The sequence below is a fragment of the Ovis aries genome, chromosome 9 (genome assembly GCF_016772045.2).
Source record: "Ovis aries strain OAR_USU_Benz2616 breed Rambouillet chromosome 9, ARS-UI_Ramb_v3.0, whole genome shotgun sequence".
NCBI lineage: Eukaryota > Metazoa > Chordata > Mammalia > Artiodactyla > Bovidae > Ovis > Ovis aries.
The window spans coordinates 73378006-73401896 of record NC_056062.1 but is presented as its reverse complement, the minus strand read 5'-3'; the positions used below and the strand labels follow the sequence as shown (position 1 = coordinate 73401896).

Below are 23891 nucleotides of genomic sequence, written 5' to 3'. Positions count from 1 at the left end.
TAACACATTGCTTCATCAGGTCACATCTTAGTCCACCTAGCCCAAGAGTCTATAAGCCACAGAAAATATTCATAAATTGGAAAGGTATTTAGCCACTCTGTTTAAAACACGTGAAACAGGGAAGGTCTTCTGAGTCTAATAAAATGACAGCTTGTTGGTTGTACCTGGGAAGATCCCCAGCTGTGGCAGTTTTAGGAGTGGGAATGATCTAGCACCGAATTTACTTTCTCTACACTTACCATCTGATCAGAAGGATCATGGAGCTAACACAGGTAAGAATGTGTTTATTCTGTTTTGTGGAGAGTATTTAGAAGTTCCTCTGTGCTGGATATTGGAGTATCAATTTCCAAGGACATTTCTAAGAGTAATTGGCTTTTCAAAATGTTACCAAAAGGTTACATTTTTAAATACTCAAGTATAAGTCATTTTATTTTCTAATCTTTGAGGAATTAAGATAGAAAAATAAGCTTTCTCTGACATAACAGTGGTACTGTTTAGTCAACTGTGCCCTCTTTCATTAAAATTGTTTATTTGATAATAATAGGCTAAGTAGCATTTTAGCAGAGTGGCTAAATGTCTTATTAGAGTGTTTTCACCTGTTTTAAATAGCCTAGCTAAATGTCTTCAGTTTGTAAAAGAAAAAATGTATTTGTTGTTTTTAAAGTCTTGGGCTACATCGGCTAAAATGTAATCTGATGTAGCAATTCTGAGTGTTATTCCATTCTAGATCCAAATACAATTTCTTCCTTAGGTTATGCCTTACATCCCTACTTTAAAAAGCAACTGAGTAGCAAAGGAGAACAGTCTAGACTAGATTATTTTAATGCTTTGAATATCCGCACATTGTTTAAGATGTAACCTAAATATAATGGAAGGCACAAGGATTATTTTAAGTGGGAGGAAGAAGGAAGCTTCTCCAAATTAGTGCAACACTTTCAGTATCAGCATAGAAGCAAAAGTGGGTGCAGCATCCGGTAACTGCATGGTCGACGTGGGATGCGGGACTATTGTGAAGCTTGCAGATGGACAGAGGAGATCAGTAGCATGCCTTAACTTATTATCTGAAATTCTTTATTATTTAGTGTCTTTAGGATTTACTTGATATACCCTACTTGCCTAGGGTATGAGAGTGAAAGTGTAAGTCACTCAGTCGGGTCCTACTCTTTGTGACCCCATGGACTGTACCCACCAGGCTCCTCTGTCCATGGAATTCTCCAAGCAAGAACACGAGTGGGTTGCCATTTCCTTCTCCAGAGGATCTTCCCAACCTAATGATCAAACCTGGGTCTCCTGCATTGCAGTCAGATTCTTTACCATCTGAGCCACCAGGGAAGCCCTGTTGCCTAGGGTATATGTTGTCTTTATGCTTCACTTAGCACACTGGATTTTAGAACAAATATTGTGTCTTATTTTTCTTTATAATTGCCATAGTATTGACTCCAGTGTTTTGTACATAATATATATACAAATTAATTAACTTCTATTTCTAAAACATTTATTATGAAGTTTTGTTTTCTTTATCATGAGCAAATATTTATTGAGCACCAAAATGACTTATGAAAATTACTAGATGCAACTTAAACATTAGTATTTAATTATCCCTACATTACTAGGAGCATTCATTCATATCATCAATTTATTGAATTCACTTATTCAGTTAATTTTTTTTTTTAGAGCTGTTTTGTGCCAAGCATCAGGTCTGGGGCTGCTGAAATACACTGAAAAATAAACTGAGTTCCATTAGAAGAAAGCAAACAATAGTGACATAATTTATATAATGGAGATACAAAAGTCTGAGAAACACTATAACTGGCAAATGTAATATTGCCATATTATTAGATTTATGAAATGATGGACACCCTTCATTTTCCAACTTAAACAATTTGGTGAATTGTTATACACTTTACTGAAACAGGGAAGACTGAAGGAGAAAAGTATTTGCAAAAAAAAAAGATTAAATTCAGTTTGCACGTGCGTGCGTGCTTAGTCACCTCACTCATGTCCGACTTTTTGCAACCCCATGGACTGTGGCCTCCAGGCTTCTCTGTCCATGGGATTCTCCAGGCAAGAATGCTGGAGTATTGGGATGCTGGGACGCCATCCCCTCCAGGGGCTCTTTCCAACTCAGGCATCAAACCTGCATTTCTTATGTCTCCTGCCTTAGCAGGCAGGCTCTTTACCCCTAGCGCCACCTGGGAAGTACTAAGTTCAGGTTGGGACCATCAAATTTGTGATATTCTGTGCAAAAAGTAGGTGAGTAGGTAGGTAATTCATAAGTTCAGAAAAGTAGCTTAGTTAGCTAACTTATTTAGAGATGAGTGGAATATATATGTGTATTTGTATATATGTATGTGAGTGAGTGAGTGACAGTCACTCAGTCATGTCTGAGTCTTTGCGACCCATGGACTGTAACTGCCAGGCTCCTCTCTTCATGGCATGCTCCAGGTAAGAATATTGGAGTGGGTTGCCATGCACTTTTCCAGGGGATCTTCCCAACACAGGGATCAAACATGGGTCTCCTGCATTGCAGGCAGATTCTTTACCATCCGAGACACCAGGGAAGCCCGTATATGTATGTATGTAATATGTATATGTATATTTATATATGGATAAATCTTGGTATGTTCATATTATTTTTAAGGTAAGATAATTTTTTCTGATGGTTCTGTTTCCTCTGTCAAGTTTAAGGAAAAGTTATGTGCTGAGAGGAAAGCAAAAGGAGGGAGATTTGAGTAGCAGAAAGGCTATTAAGATTTCGCTGTAATCTGTCTACGCCATTTTAAACCAGTCATCTAGAGCAGCAGCATCTAATAAAAATGTGGCTATTGTGGAGAGTGGGGAGCAGGTGTGCAGAGTAACTTCAGGCTGGTGACAGTGGATTATAGTGGAACCAATATGTCCTACTGAATTTTGGGTTTTTTCAACAGTGCTCAGCTGTTGAGGGAGAAGGCAATGGCACCCCACTCCAGTACTCTTGCCTGGAAAATCCCATGGACGGAGGAGCCTGGTGGGCTGCAGTCCATGGGGTCGCTAGGAGTCGGACACGACTGAGCGACTTCACTTTCACTTTTCACTTCCATGCATTGGAGAAGGACATGGCAACCCACTCCAGTGTTCTTGCCTGGAGAATCCCAGGGACGGGGGAGCCTGGTGGGCTCATCAAAAGGTTCTGCCAGTTGGATGCTACATGAGGAGGGATACTAAAAATGTTGAGAGTATTTGCAAAAGAGTGATTGAAATGATGGGCTATAGTGTCAAGTTAAATGTAGGTAAAGATGAGGCGGTTGATAATTAGAGAAAAAAATGAAGAAATCAAAAGTCTTACATTATTAAAAAATGAGGATAGCTGATGAAATGAGCTAGAAAGAAAGTAGATAGAAACACCTCTTTGCAACTTTCTGAATATGGTTTGGGCATTATTTCCCCCATTTTACATTAGAGGGCAACTGAGGCACAAACTATTTTGACAGCTCAGTTACAGCATGAGCCTTGCACTGCATCTTGACTATGAGTCTCCTAATAAACTAAACGACTTCCCAGGAGATAGTTGTTTTTCTTACTAGATATGCAGATCATAGATACTCTTTGTTCAAGGAAAGGCATCATTACACTTAACAGAGTTGAAATACATGTCCAAATAAGTATCAAAATAGAAAAATCGATTGTTCATTTTAGAGCATGTGTCTGCTTCATCTTTTTAATATTTACTTGTTAAATATTCATTTACTGCTTTATATTTTCACTTTCAAATGTATTTTGTTTTGAGTGTCGTCATATTATAGTTGGGGCTTCCCAGGTGGCTCCAGTGCAGGAGATATAAGAGATGTGGGTTTGATCCCTGAGTTTGGAAGATTCCCTGGAGGACAGCATGGAAACCCACTCCAGTATTCTTGCCTGGAGAATCCCATGGACAGAGGAGTCTGGCAGGCTGCAGTCCATAGGGTCGCAAAGAGTTGGACGCAACTTGAAGCCATTTAGTATGCACACATATTATAGTTGTTAATTTTAGTATTAAGCTTAATATTTTGTATATGATAGCATATAATTACCTTTATAAAGTTTTTTCATTAGTTCACTCTATTCACAGCACAAAAGTAATTAATATCAAAAGAAAATAATGCTTTACATAGGAAAATACATTTTATATTAAATATTTTTGCTGGAATCTGTATATGCCATTTAAATCAGTCATCTAGAGCAGCAGCATCTAAGAAAAATATAATGTGAGCCAAATTTCTAAGTTTGAATATTTGCATAGACATCAAAAAATTAAAAGGAGCAGGTAAAATTAATCATATATTTTATTTAATCCAGTATGTCCAAAATATTCTTATATCAAATTTTAACCTATATAAAAAGATTAATGGGCTTCCCTGGTGGCTCAGTTGTTCAACAAAATAACACAAAGCTAAGCTTTTTGTTTCTCCTAAGAGAGCAGATTAAGAAATCTTGGTAAGGAAAAATACTTATTTGTTAGAAAAATAGTTTTTTAAAAAGTAAATAAGTTCAAACTGCTACAAAGTTCTGGTCTCTTTTAGTATTAACAATCCTTTTACCATAGTCTTATTTACCATAATTTTTTAATGAAACTTTTTATATGTGCCTATTTGTAAATAAATATATATATATATATATACACACACACACATATGGCATAATTGTGTTTATTTATATAAATTTGACTTTAGAGGACTAATGATAAATCTTGGGCAATTTAATAGTTTCATTGTGTATTATTCTATAGCATGATCATGCAAAAATTCTGAAGATTTATAATTTCTATTTGTGGAACATAAGAATTTTTAAATGTAAGGATTTAATCCTATAGTAGTAGTGAAAGTCGCTCAGCCATGTCCAACTCTGCGACGCCATGGACTGTAGCCCTCCAGGCTCCTCTGTCCATGGGATTCTCCAAGCAATAATACTGGAGTGGGTTGTTATTCCCTTCTCCAGGGGATCTTCCCAACCCAGGGATTGAACCCAGCTCTCCTGCATTGCAGGAAGATTCTTTACCATCTGAACCACCAGGGAAGCCTTGAGTTCTACAGAATGGAATAAATGATGCATTTTAAATTTACATTTTTACGTTTAAAATTTAGAGTTTCCACTTAATGGCAATTAATGACATTATTGGTTTCAACATTTAAAATCAAAATCATATTATAAATATTCAGTGCAACATAAAACACAAACACATCAGCTTTTTATATGCTTCTAATTGAATACATAAGAAATGTTAAGGTGAAAAAATACTTTGTATTTGCATTTGTATGTGCAATTCATTATTCACCATCCAAACGTGATTTTGAAAGAAGTGGCAGGTTATGTTCATTAAAGCAAAAGAACTTATACTACATAAATAGCCATGAAAGCAGAAGCAGCCTCTAAATACACTGCAGGAGAAGTATGTTTGAGACATTTACAACTTGCTTAAATTCTATTCACATTTATTATTTCATGTGGTGAATAGATATTTATTATCTAAGTTATTTTCTAGCCTTTGGCTTCTCAAAATCAATAGAAAATGGGAGTGCATTAGTTTCATAAAGTAGCTAACCACAGTGGAAGTCATAATATCCTTAAATTAATTTTTGTTGTCAGTTTTCAACACAAACCTGAGAAGATAATAGTCTAATGTTTCCTGTGAGCACTTTTGGCACAGATGTGCCCAGATTATAGTGTAGATTCTTGGACATTATTTTGAAACCTGAGCTTTAGCAGTGAACAAAAGAAATAAAGTTCTTGCCCCATGTAGCTTCAAGTGAAAGGGCATATAATAAAAAGAAGAGAAAAAGCTCAGAACACGTTAAGAAGTAAACTCAAGGTCATGAACTGTTAAATGATGGAAATAGGATAGAAATCTGTGTCTGACTTTGAACCTAAATGTATGTTTCACTTCTTCAATTTTACCAGATTTTTATCAGATTTTGTTGCCTTGAATAAATCACTAATATTGTTGAAGTACATGTACCTAAGAATCAAGTATAAAACTTTTCCTATGAGAGACCATGACCTAAGCTTAAGAGAATCTGAGAAGTAGAACTCCCTCATTACCCCAGTATGAAGAATTAGGTCTATTTTAAATATAATTTGCTTTTCTTTGAAGCTTGTTGAACAGTAACTCTTAAAAATACCTTATTTTTGGCAAACAAAATGTAGAAAAACCTAAAAAATCATTTTGTTGATTAGTCCAACTAAAGGAAATTTATAAAATACTGATACTTAGAGAAACATAGATTTATTTTTGACACTCTCACTGTATATTTTAATTTGTTTGTTCATTGGGACCAAAGATGCAATACTTAATGCCTCACATTTATGTTAGATATCCTAAACATTAAAGCATAGATATAATAGCTCAGGAAAATTTAGCTTCTTTTTAAAAATAATACTTCATGGTTTAATCATGTTAGTCTTTGTCTTTCATATTGCTCATAATAGAAGGAAAACTTTAAAAACCACACACTGCTAAAAATTGTTGACAGCCTTAAAAGACTAGCATTGTGTGTACCGAGACGTCCTTCCAGAACAGAAATCCACAATCTTTGTAGAACCGACTGACTTGAAATCTGAGAAGAAAAGATGCTTCCCTCTAAATGGTTCCAAGGAAGGTTCAGTATATATGACCCAGGGCATTTTGCCAAAATATTACTGTCATTATAATCACTGAAGCAGACTACAGTCTTTCTGTTCTTCATGAGTTCTGAGTGACATGAAAAAAGCAAGCTTATACTTGGGTAATGATGACTGGAACATTGTATTCATGCACAAACACAAGCTAAGCAAATATACTAAATTAAATCATGTATTTGCACATTTTTACCTGAAAATTTTCTATAAGGATGAACGAAGGGATAATCTCGGACATTTCAAGACATTAGATGTATTAACACTGCATTTATTCAAAGGGAAATTACCAGTATTCATTTAATGAGGCAACAAAAGTATATTTTAGTGACAAATAAAAAGTTACCTATTATAAAAAGTATTTTGTTTTCCACATGAAATGCCTAAATTCAATTTAAAATATGCAAGTCTTAACCTAGATTCCATGCTATACTTGCAAAGTAATTTACACATTAAACCTTCTGAGAGTTTTGTTTCATATCCCCTCTATTAGTTTGTTTTTCTAAATTTATTAAATAGGGCTATAAATCATGGCCCTTGACAAGAAGTGTGCTTATTTTATACACATACACATACATACTGTTCTTTGCTCTGTGTGGTGGTCAGTCAGGTACGGCCACAAGAGGGGACACAGGAGGGACTCAGGAAAACAAAGTTTGTAACAAACTTTGTCCCATGAAAAAGGAGGCAGGTATACTATACCACGCAGAGCAACAGGGTAGGTCAGGAGGCAGAAGGGGCAGGAGAGAGAGAAAAATCAAGGCTGGAACCTTTATTGGGGCAAGAAAGATAAGAAAGGGCAGAATAAAGTTTAAGATTGGCCAATCTGAATAATTTCTGCAAGCTGGGCTTTGGGTTATAGGGGTGGTCTCTAGTTGCCTAGTACAGGCCATGGAATGGTTCAGGGCAAAGAGCCTCTTGATGAAGGTGGAGAGAATGAAAAGGCTGTCTTAAAGCTCAACGTTCAAAAAACTAAGATCATGAAATCTGGTCCCGTCACTTCATGGCAAATAGATGGGGAACAATGGAAACAATGACAGATTATTTTCTTGGGCTCCTAAATCACTGCAGATGGTGACTGCAGCCATGAAATTAAAAGACGCTTGTTCCTTGGAAGAAAAACTATGACAAGCCTAGGCAGCATATTAAAAAGCAGAGACATTACTTTGTTGACAAAGGTCTGTCTAGTCAAAGCTATGGCTTTTTCCAGTGGTCATGTCTGGATGTGAGAGTTGGACCATAAAGAAGGCTCAGTGCCAAAGAATTGATGCTTCCGGACTGTGGTGCTAGAAGACTCTCGAGAGTCCCTTAGACAGCAAGATCAAACCAGTCAATCCTAAAGGAAATCAACAATAAATATTCATTGGAAGGACTGATGCTGAAGCTGAAACACCAATACTTTGGCCACCTGATGTGAAGAGCTGACTCATTGGAAAAGACCCTGATGCTGAGAAAGATTGAAGGCAGGAAGAGAAGAGGACAACAGAGGATGAGATGGTTGGATGGCATCACTGACTCGATGGACATGAGCTTGAACAAGCTCCAGGAGATGATGAAGGATAGAAAATCCTAGCATGCTGCAGTCCATGGGGTCATAAAGAGTGGGACACTACTGACTGACTCAGCAACAACAGTCTGGCTCTGGATTGGGCTACTTTGCATATCAAAGGCATGCCCCAGGCTGAGCCCCTTATTATCTCTAGAGTTGGCTCATAACAGAAACTGACATCACTCCCCAGCCAGGAAGGTTTTAAATTGGCAAAACATAACATAATCAAGCTTACTCCTTGGAAGGAAAGTTATGACCATCCTAGACAGCATATTAAAAAGTAGATACTTCACTTTGTCAACAAAGGTCCATCTAGTCAAGGCTATGGTTTTTCCAGTGGTCATGTATGGATGTGAGAGTTGGACTATAAAGAAAGCTGAGCACCAAAGAATTGATGCTTTTGAACTGTGGTGTTGGAGAAGACTCTTGAGAGTCCCTTGGACTGCAAAAAGATCCAACCAGTCCATCCTAAAGATCAGAGGGTGTTCATTGGAAGGACTGATGTTGAAGCTGAAATTCCAATACACTGGCCACCTGATGGGAAGAGCTGACTCTTTTGAAAAGACCCCGATCCTGGGAGGGATTGAGGGCAGGAGGAGAAGGGGACAACAGAGGATGAGATGGTTGGATGGCATCACTGACTCAATGGACATCGGTTTGGGTGAACTCCGGGAGTTAGTGATGGACAGCAGGGCCTGGCATGCTGCAGTTCATGGGGTCGCAAAGAGTCGGACATGACTGAGCGACTGAACTGAACTGAACTGAACATAGTCAATACACATATGCACAAATACCCTCTCTTTAAACCTTAATTGTTTAATACCCACTAAAACTGAACTAAGAAATACAAACAATTTTCACCTGGAGCTTTGCTGTTTAGATATTTTAAAATATCTGTAATCAGTGGCCTTTTGGTACATTCTATTGATGAACAAGCTCCTTGTTTTTTTTTTTTTTTTTTTTTTGATCTCTAAGCCCAGAACCCTAGGGCTTCCCTGGTGGCTTAGCAGTAAAAGAATCCACCTGTAATGCAGGAGACCTGGGTTCAATTCCTGGGTTGGGAAGATCCCCTGGAGGTAACCCACTCTATTATTGCCTGGAGAATCCCGTGGACAGAGGAGCCTGGCAGGCTACAGTACAATCCGTAGGGTCGCAAACAATCAGACACGACTGAAGCGACTGAACAGGCTCGCACCAGAACCCTAATTTTGTTGCAGGCAAGCAAACCTGATAACACAATGTGCTCCTCCTCTTCACTGACATTTCCACATCCAATGGCCCAGTCTCCTGAGCCCTGCTCTCTGTGAAAAAGGCTAACTTTTCTGAAAAGAAAGCCTTTACTACAGAAACAAGGCAAAGCTCACTAGGAGAATAATGTAATATATGTTGCTGTTGTTAAGTCATACAAACATATATATATATATATATATGTGTGTGTGTATATATATATATATATATAAAAATATATAAATATATATAAAATGCCACAGATTCCAAGAACTTGGAACATGGAAGTTATTTCTGGTTCTCTACAAATCTTTTTACCTGACTCCCACACATACTCAGAAAGATAAAAGGGCAAGAAACAACTTCTTTTTCTCAGTTATTGTCAGACAAGTATAAGGAAAAAGTAGACAATTTCCAACAAGGCATCCTTGTTTCTAAATGTAAAGGTATAATGTATAGGTAATGTATATTTTGGGCTTCCCTGGTGGCTCAGAAGTAAAGAATCCACCTGCAATGCGGGAGACATGGGTTTGATTCCTAGATTGGGAAGATCCCTCAGAGGAGGCCATGGCAACCCACTCCAGTATTCTTGTCTGGAGAATCCCCATGAACAGAGGAGCCTGGTGCGCTGTAGTCCATGAGGTCACAAAGGGTTGGACATGACTGAGGAACTAAGCACAATATGACCTCTTGAAAATAATCCTAGAATGAGTTTCTTTTTTTTTTTTTTTAATCCTTTGGGATTCCAGAAATTCTGGTAGATTCTTCTATTCTTCTACTAGAAAATCAGGTAGATTCTTCTTGAAACATTAATTTTAATTAGATATAAGAATTTATAGATAGTAATTAAATTTCATCAAGATATGTAGGTTTAAAGTATGTTCTCAGTCTCTGAAATGTTGCAATGTGATTATATAAAGTAGATTTTTTTAACTTGAATTTGATTTGCAATCAAGTTTTCAAAAGAAAAAAATCAGAGTATCCACTATTTTTCAAAATATGGAACTAATGTCTTTTGTACGTTAAAGTCTGAGGAATTAATATTCTTAATTTATAACCATTTATACATTCTGGCCTAGACAATTCTATGGACTGTATAGTACATGGGGTCAAAAACAGTTGGACCCAACTGAGCGACTTTCACTTCACTTCATACATTTTTATACATTTTGAAACTCAATATTTAGTGACTTTATATAGGTTAGTTATAGTCCAAGAATGTTTTCATATTATAGTTTAGCTTTCAGTGCTATTTTTAGCAGTATAATGTGAATTTTTATGTACTGTAATATTTCAATAGTGCAGCATATTCATCATTTGTTAAATACAAAACTTGATACACTGATTATAGAGCTGGATGATTCGCAAGAATAAATCAAGTTCTCACTTTTTCTCACAAAACCTTAACTCTTAGTGTTCCTTTGACATTAGTAAGAATGGTGAAAAATGTATATTTATCCTTGAAGTAATAAGTCAGTGAGTGTCCCTTCTGATAATTTATCATGGAGCTTTTCTTTTTCCTGTTATTGAGAAGTACTATGTAATCATGTGGTTAAAAAAAAAAAAAACTAACATGAAAATAAGCCAGAGGGAAGTCTACTTCTGCCTAAAAGATTTATATATAGAAATAATGAGGTTAGCTGAAAAGTTCAGATGAAATAATAGAAAAGTTCTTTACCAACTGAGCTATGAGGGAAGCCCAATAGAAAAATTAGAGATCTTATATATATGGTGAGTTGATGGACTAAAATTATGAAATTTATTCTGAAAACTTGTGAAGTGAGACATGTTTTTGCTTAAAATATATATATCAAGGAAAATTGTGGGGAACAATAGGCAAAGCTGAATTAAAAAAGAAAAGAGCCATGAAAATTTGAAAGAGATTAATTTTAAAAACCACTTCAACGGAGGTATTATGGTCATAAAAATCCAGAGTTTAAAAGTACCTTAACAATGATCTTTAATCTCATTTGCTAAGTTAGGAAAAAGAGGACCAATGAGTAAAAGAAACATTTCTGGAAAACTATTAGCCATGTAGTTTTGGATCTAGAAATTGTGGTAAGACAGTTTTATTTAACAGATACACAGATGAATTCCTTTTATTCCCCTTTAGTAAAATTCCTCACAGCATAAAAATTTAATGTTCTAAATCAAACATTTGTGTTTTTAAACTCACGTATTTCTCCATCTTGAAGGAATTTCAATAGCTACTTTCTTAAGGGTCATTTGTGTCCTCCACACCTCTAAATCTGCAGCTTTTCTTAAATGTTCCTGGTAATTAACTCCGTATCATTTGACCACCACAACTTTCTTGAACCTCATTCTTCTCTTCTGTGGAATTTGACTCTATACTATTTTGTTATTTCTGAGAATGCATCTCTATTCACCTCAGTCACTCTTCTTTTCCTAATCTTTAAATATAAGTAATCCTTGGACTATCTTTTCAATCTTTTTCATTTCTCTCTCTCTACCTACTTAGCCTGCCTTCCTTCTTGCGTATCTCAGTTGTTCAGTCATGTCTGACTCTGCAACCCCATGGACTACAGCCCACCAGGCTCCTCTGTCCATGGAATTTTCCAGACAAGGATACTGGAGTGGGTTTCCATTTCCTCCTCCAAGAAGGATGGAAAGTCGACTCCACTGAATGACTTCACTTTCACTTTCAAGAATGGAAAGACCATTTCCATCCTTTTTAGGCCATCCTAATTTCATCTGTCCTCTCCTTCCTGTTCAGCAAATACTTGTTGGTTCTCTCTGTTTAGCCCTGACTGTTCCCTTGAGCACTTGGCCTGAGTGTGCAGCCTGCTCCTACTGAACCTCAGTTCTGTTCAGTTCAGTTCATTCGCTCATTCTTAGTTTTTCTGCATTGACTGAATTCCGTTCAGTCACTCACTAGTGTCTGACTCTTTGCAACCCCATGGACTGCAGCACGCCAGACCTCCCTGTCCATCACCAACTCCCGGAGTCCACTCAAACTCATGTCCATTAGGTCAGTGATGCCATCCAACCACCTCATCTTCTGTCGTCCCCTTCTCCTCCTGCCCTCAATCTTTCCCAGCATCAGGGTCTTTTCAAATGAGTCAGTTCTTCCCATCAGGTGGACAGAGTATTGGAGTTTCAGCTTCAACATCAGTCCTTCCAATTAACATTCAGGACTGATTTCCTTTAGGATGGACTGGTTTGATCTCCTTGCAGTCCAAGGGACTCTCAAGAGTCTTCTCCAACACCACAGTTCAAAAGCATCAATTCTTCGGCGCTCGGCTTTCTGTCCAACTCTCACATCCATACATGACCACTGGAAAACTCATAGCCTTGACTAGATGGACCTTAATTGGCAAAGTAATGCCTCTGCTTTTGAATATGCTGTCTAGGTTGGTCATAACTTTTCTCCCAAGGAGTAAGTGTCCTTTAATTTCATGGCTGCAGTCACCATCTGCAGTGATTTTGGAGCCCAGAAAAATAAAGTCAGCCACTATTTCCACTGTTTCTCCATCTATTTGCCATGAAGTGATGGGACTAGAAGCCATGATCTTTGTATTCTGAATGTTGACCTTTAAGCCAACTTTTTCACTCTCCTCTTTCACTTTCATCAAGAGGCTCTTTAGTTCTTCCACTGAACCTCTCCATCAGGAATTTCCACTGGTCCAATGTTGATTGTTTCCTAAATCAGTACCACTTGGCAAACACTATACTCTCTAAGGGGCTCCATTTTCCCCTCTTTATGAGAATCGAAAGTGAAAATGTTAGTCTCTCAGTTATGCCTGAGTCTTTGCAACCCCATGGACTGTACCTCTGTCTATGGAATTTCCCAGGCAAGAATACTGGAATAGGTTGCCTTTGCTTTCTCAGGGGATCTTCCCAACCCAGGGACCAAACCTGGATCTCCTGCATTGCTGGCAGATTCTTTACCTCCTGAGCCACCACAGAAGTCCTCTTTAAGAGAATTACATGAGTTAATTCATAGAAAGCACTTGGACAAGCATTTGGAATATAATAAATGCTTATCAATTTGAGCTATGATTATATCTTATTCTTAGGTCCAGATACTAAGCTGTATAGATGGTTACTTCTAGATAACTTTTATGTTAGCTTTGTTTTCTATTAGTAGTAGCAGTGGAGTAGCCTAAGTTCCTATTTCCTTTCCTAGAAATATTGCTGCTGCTGCTGCCAAGTCGCTTCAGTCATGTCTGTGCGACCCCATAGATAGCAGCCCACCAGGCTCCCCCGTCCCTGGGATTCTCCAGGCAAGAACACTGGAGTGGGTTGCCGTTTCCTTCTCCAGTGCATGGAAGTGAAAAGTGAAAGTGAAGTCGCTCAGTCATGTCCAACTCCTAGCGACCCCATGGACTGTAGCCTACCAGGCTCCCCCATCCATGGGATTTGCCAGGCTATAAACTCCTAATTGATTTTTTCATAGGCATTCTCTCCTGACTTTGCTATTGGAGACATATCAAATTGTGCTGCTGTTGTAAACAACCCTGAATTCTTAGTTGCATAATCAACAAAAATTATAGTCACTTGGGCTTGGTCCGATAGAGGCTCTGTCTTTCACGGTCCCAGCAGCAGAGGGAAAGGGAAGTTGGAGTTGAACACCACCAATCAAATGCTTCAGTGATAGGACTCATTTCCACTCATTCCAGATGAGCAAAGATCTGCTCTTTTATCAGCAAGGCACTGCTTCCTATCCTGAGATCCAAGACTTAGGAACATTAAACACAGTTTCATTACTAATGATAAAGTCAAGGAAGATGTTCTGACTAAAAAACAATCTGGTGATTAGCTAAATATTCCTCCCTAACTCTAGACATCAACTTTGTAGCATAGACAAATACACACACTCAAGTACACTTAGATAATATACTAATATGTTATAGTGCATTGATAGAATGTATTTATATACAGTACCTGAATTACTGTTTAAAATACCAAATGTTCAAATTCTGGTCATCTCCAGGAATCAAAGAATTAGCATGAAGAACTCAGATTTTTTATACTCTTCAGAGAGAGATCTTTTCTTGATCATCTAACTTAATGAAGGTTTAATGACATTAGAACTGGTCATTGGACTCTTAATTCTAAACATTCTCATGAAGCCATGTTTGCATTTTACATGCTGATATATTTACCAGTATATTCATTAAAAGAGCCTATGTCACACAGTTCTTGTATCCCTGTATTTGTGGGAATATATATGCAATAAACATTTGAATAAATGGTTACTATTTCACTAGCCTAAAATTGTAGATGGTCATTTGAGTAAATGAAATGTTGTCTATTAAATTATAATGTAGGATCATAATCATTTTGAATTCCACATTTTAGGAAGGAAATAATATTTAATACAGAAAAAATATTTGATGAGGTAAAGAAGAGCACGGTTTTAGCAGGGTTTGTTATCCTCCTTTCCCCCTCCCCACAAGGTATATGCCAGAATCAATAAATGGCACTCCAAAGCCAGATATCCACTCAGTGACTCACAACAGGTGCAGTCGAGTCTGAGTTACAGTGATGGGTATTCAGAAGCTCTTTGCACATGCCTTCAAGAATACAAGAATGGGAAGGAAGAGAATTAAGGCTTTCAAGGTGGCATAATGTTTGGGATTTTGGCTCATCTCTGTTTTATTTTTTTCCTACTCTATCATTATTCCTGTTTTCTTCTAACTTTAACGTCCTCCTAACCTTCTGTAGTGCCACTTACTAGCCTAAGATGTTATAAATAGTCCCATTCAAGCGTCTTTTCTGTACCTGCGCTGCAGTTCTCATACTCCTTTCTGGGAGCTGGTAGGCCCTCTCTACTTCATTCATAACAATTCTGAGTCACTCCAGTCCCTGATTCCTTGGGCAGGTTCTCTCCTGATCACCTTCCCACCTCTCAGTATGATGAAATATTTTTTCATGACTGTGTATTTTATTTACAATGTTACTCTTATGTTTGTACTCTCACAAACTCGAGTTTATCTTTGTCCTGTGTTTGCTGGTTATCTTAACAGCCAAACTGCTTAGTTGTATTCATTTAAACCTGTTAATGAATAATTTTGGTCTATAAAGATTTTGTTTAATCAGTAACTGCTATAATCCCTTAAATATGCTAATTAAGTCTTTGGAGACTATTTATAAGTATTTCACCGCCTTTCATTACCTTTCTCCTAATTACAGGTGGTACAAGATTTGCCCTTTAAAAAGTCTTCCAGGATACAACTTTAAACAACTACAGTTATGTCATAAAATTGCTTGTACTGACAGCTTTTCGTATTTTAAGACTACTACATATATAAACTTTTTCATTATTTTCCATTGCCAAAAATCAGAAACATGCATAAAACCATATTCAGAATGTGGAAACACTGTTTCTTTCTGTAATTGAGCATCCTGTATCAGTGCCCAATAGTAGTGTGTAGTAATCTCATGGATTAGCTTGAAAGCCATGCCATACCTTTAGCCTATGGAATAAACTATGCAAATTGAATTGTTTAAGTCCTTCATAGCTTTTTTCATTTGTCCGATTGTTTTAAAATTTTTTTTCTGGTTACCGATAACTTTTATGTTCATTTTGGAAAAAACAAAATAGAAAAAAAAGAACATTTTTCAAAAAGCATAATACCGACCAGAGAAAATTAAAACCACTTTCCACTGTTCACAGTACATCCTTTAGGTTTCTTTCTATATGCATTTGTACTTCTTTTCCCAAGAACATAAGCATCTGAAACATATTTTTCTTTACATTCCCTTTATTCCTCTAGTGCAGGTAGCTAGTGAGTCATCTATGAATCTAGGTTTCCTGAACTACCCAGGTTAGCAAGCGATGTTTATTTCTATTTACATGAATTTCTTTTCTTTTCTGTTTGTGACACTGTGTCACTCTGGGATTTGAATTTGCTTGTGTGTCCTAGTGGCAGAGTGAATCCATATTTGGTATGTGTGCCAGCCAAAGCTAAACTGCAGATATCTGCTTTCTCACCCTTTCTCCCATATCAAGAACATATTTTATGTTAATAAATATTTATTTACAACAGCATTTTCAAAGGTATATTCTATTTTATTGATGAACATGAGTTATTTAAACATCCTCTACCATTGGACATTTCTGGGGGTTTTGCCTTTGTGTGTGTTATGTGTTTTACTATTACAATCAATTCTGCAATAAATATTATTCTTGCTAAATCTATGATCATTGCTGCTTTCCCTTAGGGTAAATCCTGAAAGTAATATTGATATGTTAAAGGATAGGCATGTTTTTTAAATGCTTTTGATACATTTTGTCATGGTGCCTTTCAGAGATACATCACTGATACTCCCACCAGCAACACTGGTAATTTACCTGGTTACCAGACCCTTACAGATGTTCTCTTTTAAAGTAATAATATGATGATAGGGTCTGTGTTTTCTTAACCACTAAGTATTCCAAATGATCACCCATGTTTACAGATTCTTTACTACAAAATATTCTATAAGTCACAAGACTTTTAACATGTCAGTTGATAGCTTGTTTGCTTGCAGTATTGTTTGTGTATAGTTTAAGGTGATGGCCAAGTGAGGAAAGTAAAAGAAAGCAATAGGGATACCCTAGACTCAGTCACCCTCCCTTCAAAACATGGCGCTGAAGAGCAACTACACAAACTCATCCTGATGATCTCTGTTTTAAGGAGATGAGAAGTAGATCCATCTTACAAAACTTTTAATAACCCTTCTTGTAGATAATGCATTATCAAAGGTATTAGATTGAAGGAAGTACATTTCTTTAAAACCAAATAGTCAGTAAAACATTTATCTATAAACTTATTTATCTTTTCAGTTAGTATTTTATTATATCCTGATTGGTTTTGGCTGAATTCTTTATGCCCTAATATCCAACCATGAAAATTAAAATGCAAAAGTCACAAGGTATAATATTTTGAGAGTATATCTTTAACTTCCTTGGTAGGTAGTTATAGGTGGTTCTTATAGAAAAGTATGTTTAGGATAAAAGTTCCTACAAAACAAGAGTACTAGTTATTGTGACTATGGAACATATATTATTTTGAAAGCCTTAGTCTTGACTGAACTTTGACTTTTCTAGACTATGCCATGCTTTTTCTGATGATAGCATACCATAAAATCATGTTGTATTTCCATGTTCATTTGCCCAAAATCTGTGAAGCAAGGTATACCCTGAAGTGTTTCATGAATTAAAGGGGACCTTATAGATATTTCAGTTCAACATGTTTAATTGATGCTTAATGGATGATGATGGTGGTAGCGGTGGTGGAGATAGTAATAAGAAGGAGGGAGAGAATAATTTTTGGAGCTCTTATGTGTCTCCTACTCTGCTTAGTGCTTTACTTAAGTTTTCTCACTTATTAAATGAGGAAGTTAAGTTCCAGAAAGGGAAACAACTCTCCTAAGATTAGTCAATAAAGCCAAAATTCAAATTCAGATTTCCTGACTCTCAGTGTAGTCCATCCTGAATATAGCCACATAACGCTGGCTATATGAAAATCATTTTAGACATGTGAATCTCCGAAGTCTTAAAATTTATAATCATAAAGATTATTTTTTGATGCTTTTAAGTATTTACATATATAGGTTGAAGGGCTTTAGCCTTATTTTATGTATTGTCTATATTCCCTAATTGCTGTCATTTCTATTTATTGAATTTTTATTTTAATCTTATTATGTCTATTCTTTAAAATAAGAAGCTACAGTGAAACATTCTCTTATAAATGAGGACCCTGAGGATCAAGTAGAAGCAATAAACTTGCTGAAGGAAGTCAGTTAAGTAGCAATAAAGCTGGGATTGAAGCCCCCATCTGTTACCTCCAACCTCTTTCTACTTTATTCTATAGTTGGTTACTGAAAAATAGCAAAATCAAACAAACTTGAAAATGATTAATTTGTGTCACCATGGAAGTGTATACACTATCTCCTCTCTTGCTATCTCTTGATCTGTTTATGCCTCATTTCTTCTTGAAACTAATATGAATGATTTACTGTCTTTTTAAAAAAGTCACACTGAGTCTTTTCCCTCTTAAATACTTGGAGAAAATAAACATAAGTTAATACCTAAACTAATGTGTTAGGTATTCTCTGGCAGTCCAGTGGTTAGGACTCCATGCCAGGGGTGCCCAGGTTTGATTCCTAGTCCTTACTTTTTAGTAAATATTACTCTGGATAGAGGGAAAAAAAGTGTTTAAAAATTATTGCCTTCTGACCATATTGTGTAGAAAACTGCTAATGACTTTTCTTTCTTTCAAATGAATACAAGAGGAAAATCTTTCCTTCATTTTTGGAATATAGACATATCAATAAATATGAAAATATAAAGTGAAATAAATTATTTTTAATTCAAAAACTAATGAAAACATCAATCCTTGTTAGAAAATTTAACAAGGTTTAGAAAAATCTTATTAATAAAATGAGAAAATTAAACAGCTACTGAGCAGTAGATGCTGTCATTTTTGCCATTTTTTTTGTAAAATTTCCCCAGTCATCAAATTTCTCTTTGATGGCTATAGTAAAGCAAATTAGAGAAGAATGGTTTGGAAACTTCTTTTTTTTGTTGTTTTTCGCTATATGACTGCATTAAAGCATATTGCGCTTGTAAGATAGCATATTCTCTTAAACGAGCCCACTTATTTTTCACAAATCTTTATCTCCCCACTGTGGCCATGCAAACCAGTGTCTTCTTTGAAAGCAGAAATGAAAACATGTCTGATTTTGGATACTTAGGTTAAGGTTGGCCCTGAATAGTAAAACCCATTCAAGACCATGGTGTTTGAAAAATTTTTAAGTCCTAAAAACATGCCCCATTAATGATATAATTGAATTATACTCCAGATATTTCATCTAAAACTCCTTTTTCTGTCTTTTCCTTTTTGCTCTTGCCATCACTTTTAACGATCCATGGGCCTACAGTGTCTTTACATCCAAAATGCAAAGCAGACAAATGGGCATCTCAGGGAAGAACATGACCAAAAGCACCAGCATCAGCGGAGACATGTGCTCGCTGGAGAAGAATGATGGCAGCCAGTCGGACACCGCAGTGGGTGCCTTGGGCACCAGCAGCAAAAAGCGACGCTCTAGCATTGGGGCCAAAATGGTAGCTATCGTTGGTCTTTCCCGGAAGAGCCGCAGTGCTTCTCAGCTCAGCCAAACGGGTAGGCATTTTTATGTTACTATTGACTTCCTAATTGAGTTGTAATTAAAATACATAATCTTTTCTCTTACTCATTCTGCCTCAGTAATGTGTGGATGATGACAAGTACCAGAAGGAAAGGGGCATTTTAAACTAGTGGACCTTTCTGAAAATATAACCATGACTTTGTTTTTCAGTAATGAGCAAACCTGCTTGGAAGTGAACCTTGGTTATACTGTTCTTAACATGCACTTCACATCTTTTCTCCTCAAGGAGGAGCTCAGCTGTGGTCCCCCTGATTTCAGTTTCTGGTCCTTTGCAAAGGTGCTCTGATCTGTGAGATGTTTGCTTTTCTTTAGGTTCCTCAAGTTGGAACCCACCAAGTTAATTTCCACTCCCAGCAAGTTACCACGATGAAGATGACACCACATATTTTGTGTGAATAATATACTTCTTTTATTGCTGACAACCTAACTTCTTTTTCAGTTTGTAAGCAGCATTTACCAGTTGTATCAATTTCCTCACTGCAGTTTTTACTTTCCTGGTTAACACTTCAAGCAGCAATATTCTCCAGCTGCAGGGGTGGAGGGATTTTCTGCTGACGGGGAAGATATTCAAAGCTTTGCTTTTTGAAAATTCAGTCTCTAAATCACATCTGCGAAAATAAATTAGATACCACCCTCCTAACTAGAAAAGCCACTGTTAGCAATTAAGAATTTATTTGTGAGTCAAAGCAATGTCTTTTTTCAAATGGGTGTTGATAATTAAACATTCAGTCCCTGGTATCTGGGAAATAATAGCATATCTTCTACTTAACACACAAACAAAAGCGTGTAATATGGTGTTTCTTTTACAGCAAATAAATTATAGGCAAATGGATTAAATCTCATTTATGTCTGAATACTAAGGTTCTAGTACAGAGAAGTCAGGGCATCAATCTGCAACACAGAAGAATTTAAGGGTACGTTAGTTCCTGGACCCGTCTAATCTTGTTTTTACAAACTACACCAGTGATTCTGGAAATTTGAGCCTTATATAATAATATTATATTGAAATAAGATTTTGATGTCTTTCCTATATCCTGGCTGTAACTTACTATATTTACTGTGATTATATTAGAGTTTTTTTTTTAATGTTTATTTAGAGTTTACTTTTTTACTTAGTGTTTTAAAATGTTATTTTGTGTTTTAATATAGAATTAAGGATTTAATGTATGGACAGAGAGATCATATCTAAATGATTTTTTAATTGCTAATATTTATACATACATAATTAACTGTGTTGTGGTAAAATGATAGATGTTGACCTTTTGAAGTTGAGAGGTTTTTTTTCTCTAGCAGTTAGAACTTCATTGCATTTTTCTATTTAAAACTTACATTTGTAAACCTAAAACTGCTCTAAAAATAAATTCTATCAATTTTTTAAAATGAAGAACCTAAAATAGACACTAATAAGACTACAAGCTACTAAATAATTAATTCTGTTCATTTGGGGGTTTTGGATAAATGTTGAACACTTATTGTGTGCCAGGCAAATTGAGAACACAGATGAGTCAGAAATCATTTATAACCTGAGTTGCTTATACTCTAGTAGAAGATATATACTTAAGCAGATTACTTCAAGCTCCTATGTCAGGGACTTCCCTGTGGCCCAGTGGTTAAGATTGTCTTCCCATTACAGAATGTGCAGTGTTGATCCCTGATCAAGGAATTAAGATCCCACATCCCTTGAGGCCAGTCAGTCACACAATTTAGTGATGGGTTTGTTGTGGGGAGGTGAAGGAGAGAAGATTCTAAGGTGATCCTCATGTTTCTGGCTTGCATCCATGGATGGATGGTTGTAGTGCTATTAACGGATATTGGAAGCATAAAAGAAGGAGCAGGTTGGGAAAAGAAGGGTGAGTCCTTCATTTAGGACACTTTAAATCTGAGATATCTATGTAATATCCAAATAGAAATGTCTAGAACATATTTAAATACATACTTCTAAGGCTCATGCCAGAACCAGAGATATAAATCTGAGAATCATAAAGTTTAGAGGTTGCTTGAAACCATGAACATGGGTGAGATTGCCCAAAAAGAACACTACAGATAAAAGCAATCGATGAAGACAATACTTTGTGGAAGATTAACTTTTTAGAATCGGACAGAGGAAGAGGAGCCAGTGAAGACCAAGGAGATATTATCATGAAGAAAGAACAAATACTGTAAGAGAGCAGTGTCACAGACACTAAGAATGTAGAAGATTTGAAGAAGAAAATGGTCAGTATTTCTCAATCATCAATTTCATTCTTTGTAGTATTGGCATTAATATTCTATATATCTTTCTTTGACAGTATTTTTATTTAATGATAGAGGTCTGTTAACCATACACTGATTTGGTTTTTATCTTCAGAAACACTGTGATATTGGCACATTTTTAAAATGTAGTTTCTCCTTGTTATATCCTATAGCCCCGTCTTTCATATATAACATAGCAGAAAATAACATGTTTCTTTTTGTTATTGTCTTCATTGATATTCAGTGACATTATAATGGTTAAAATTTTTATCATCTTAAAATGTGTAATTATTCTTGTCTGCACACTGTATAGCTTTGACCTGTATTCACAATAGAATTCAGAGTATCTCTCACTTTAAAGCCCACGTTTAACTAGAATAGCCAACAGAGATAGTTTCATAATTATTGAACTCCAAACTTTCGTTGGGTTTCTAAATTCCGTATTTATGTGTATATGTTTCAAGTAAGATTTTTATGTTTTATTTTCTTTAAAAATGAAGTAATAAGCTCTAACAGTGTTTAAGACTTAAATCTTCAAATTTATTACCTAAACTTTGATCATATAGTAGCATTATCTAAAACAATGAATGGATTTGTGATGCTGGATCTTATATTAGATCCTTTGTTTTGATTTTCCTGGCCTCTGCATGGAAATCTGCATGTACTTAAGGTGTAGAGTTATCACTTAATGAATGATATATCATACATAATGTCTTTAGCTTCTTAAAATATTTATCATCATAAAAGTAAATATCATTTTACCAGTATGAATTTTCAAGATGAGATAAAGACTGCTTGCTTGACTTCTGAAGAGTTAGAAAGCTCAGCAAAATAGTATCTTTCTAAAGAATGTTGAAATTATTCTGAATTATATCAGTAATCATACATAAATAATAATTGGTGAAGGGGAAACCATTTATAAAGATATGTTGGTTAATACACACAGTAGCTAAGTCATACCTCTCTTCTATCCCCGTGCTATTTTGTATCCTTTGACTGCTAAAAGGAAACTCGCCATTTTTAAAGCTTAAATATATCTTGCTAAACATCACAACCTTATAGAAAGTGCATGGAGTAAATAAGGAGACTTGGATGCTATTGCCTATCCTGGGTTATATAAGATATCAAATATGGCCTCTTAAAAAAACCTACCCAACATATCTGAGTCATAGAATGATCATCTGACATATGGAATTAACACCTGCTGTCCTAACAGGGTATTTATAAGATCATACTTTAAATGTATAAGAAAGTGCTTTCAGCACTTAAAAATCACTTTGCAGATGTAAGCTATCAGTAGCAAATGCAGCCTCATATGGGGAATCAGGAATTCTATTTTAGACATGTTGATTTTGAGATGCCCATTAAACATCTAAGCACAGTTATATGTTTAATTAGATATGCAACTGTAGTCTAGTAGGTCAAGCTAAACATGTAATTTGGGAGTAATCAGCAGGTAATATTTAAAGCTGTGGCACTAGATAATATTGCTTAGTGTAATTTGAATCAAGAAGAAAACTATAATAAAAGCAGAGCGATGTTATATACTAACATTTAGAAGTCAGGAAGAGAATTCATTCAAGGAAACTAAAGAGAGAGCAGCCATTAAAGAAAATGAAAAAGAAGAATATGGTATCTTAGAAACCAAAGGAAGGAAATATTTTCAAGGAAGATGATCATCTCTGTCAAGTGTTTCTGGTAATTCAGATAAAGTGAAGACTGGGAGTTGACCATGGGATTTCACATGATGGAGGAATTTGACAAACCTTGCAGTGGTGGACAAAACAGGACAAAACCTGATTTAAGCAGGTTAACAAAAATGAGAGAGGAGGTAGAGACTGTGAGAATAATTTCAAGAATAAAAGTTATAACACGTGGACTTCCCTGACCTGCCAATGGGTTCAGGAGGTTTCCACATGCCGCCAGGCACCTGAGCCTGTGTGCAGCAACTGCCGAGCCCTTGCTCCACAGCAAGAGAAACCACCTCAGTGGGGAGCCCACACACCTTGACAAAGAGTAGACCCTGCTCTCAGCAATGAGAGGATGCCTGCACACAGCAACAGAGGCCTAGTGCGGCCAAAAATAAAATGCGTGAAAA

The 23891-nt window shown here is 36.2% G+C and overlaps 1 protein-coding gene across 49 annotated transcripts in view; it reads left to right on the top strand.

Annotated features, from left to right (window-relative positions):
* Window positions 1-23891, top strand: part of RIMS2 (regulating synaptic membrane exocytosis 2) — a 601609-nt gene that overhangs the window by 484693 nt on the left and 93025 nt on the right. For 38 of the 49 annotated variants that reach the window (XM_027973139.3, XM_027973138.3, XM_060393832.1 and 35 more), the window contains one exon: window positions 19295-19536. The exons of the other annotated variants lie outside the window; for them this stretch is intronic. In XM_027973139.3, coding sequence (XP_027828940.2) covers window positions 19295-19536 — 242 coding nt within the window. The remainder of the gene's footprint in view (window positions 1-19294; window positions 19537-23891) is intronic. 49 annotated transcript variants of the gene reach the window in all.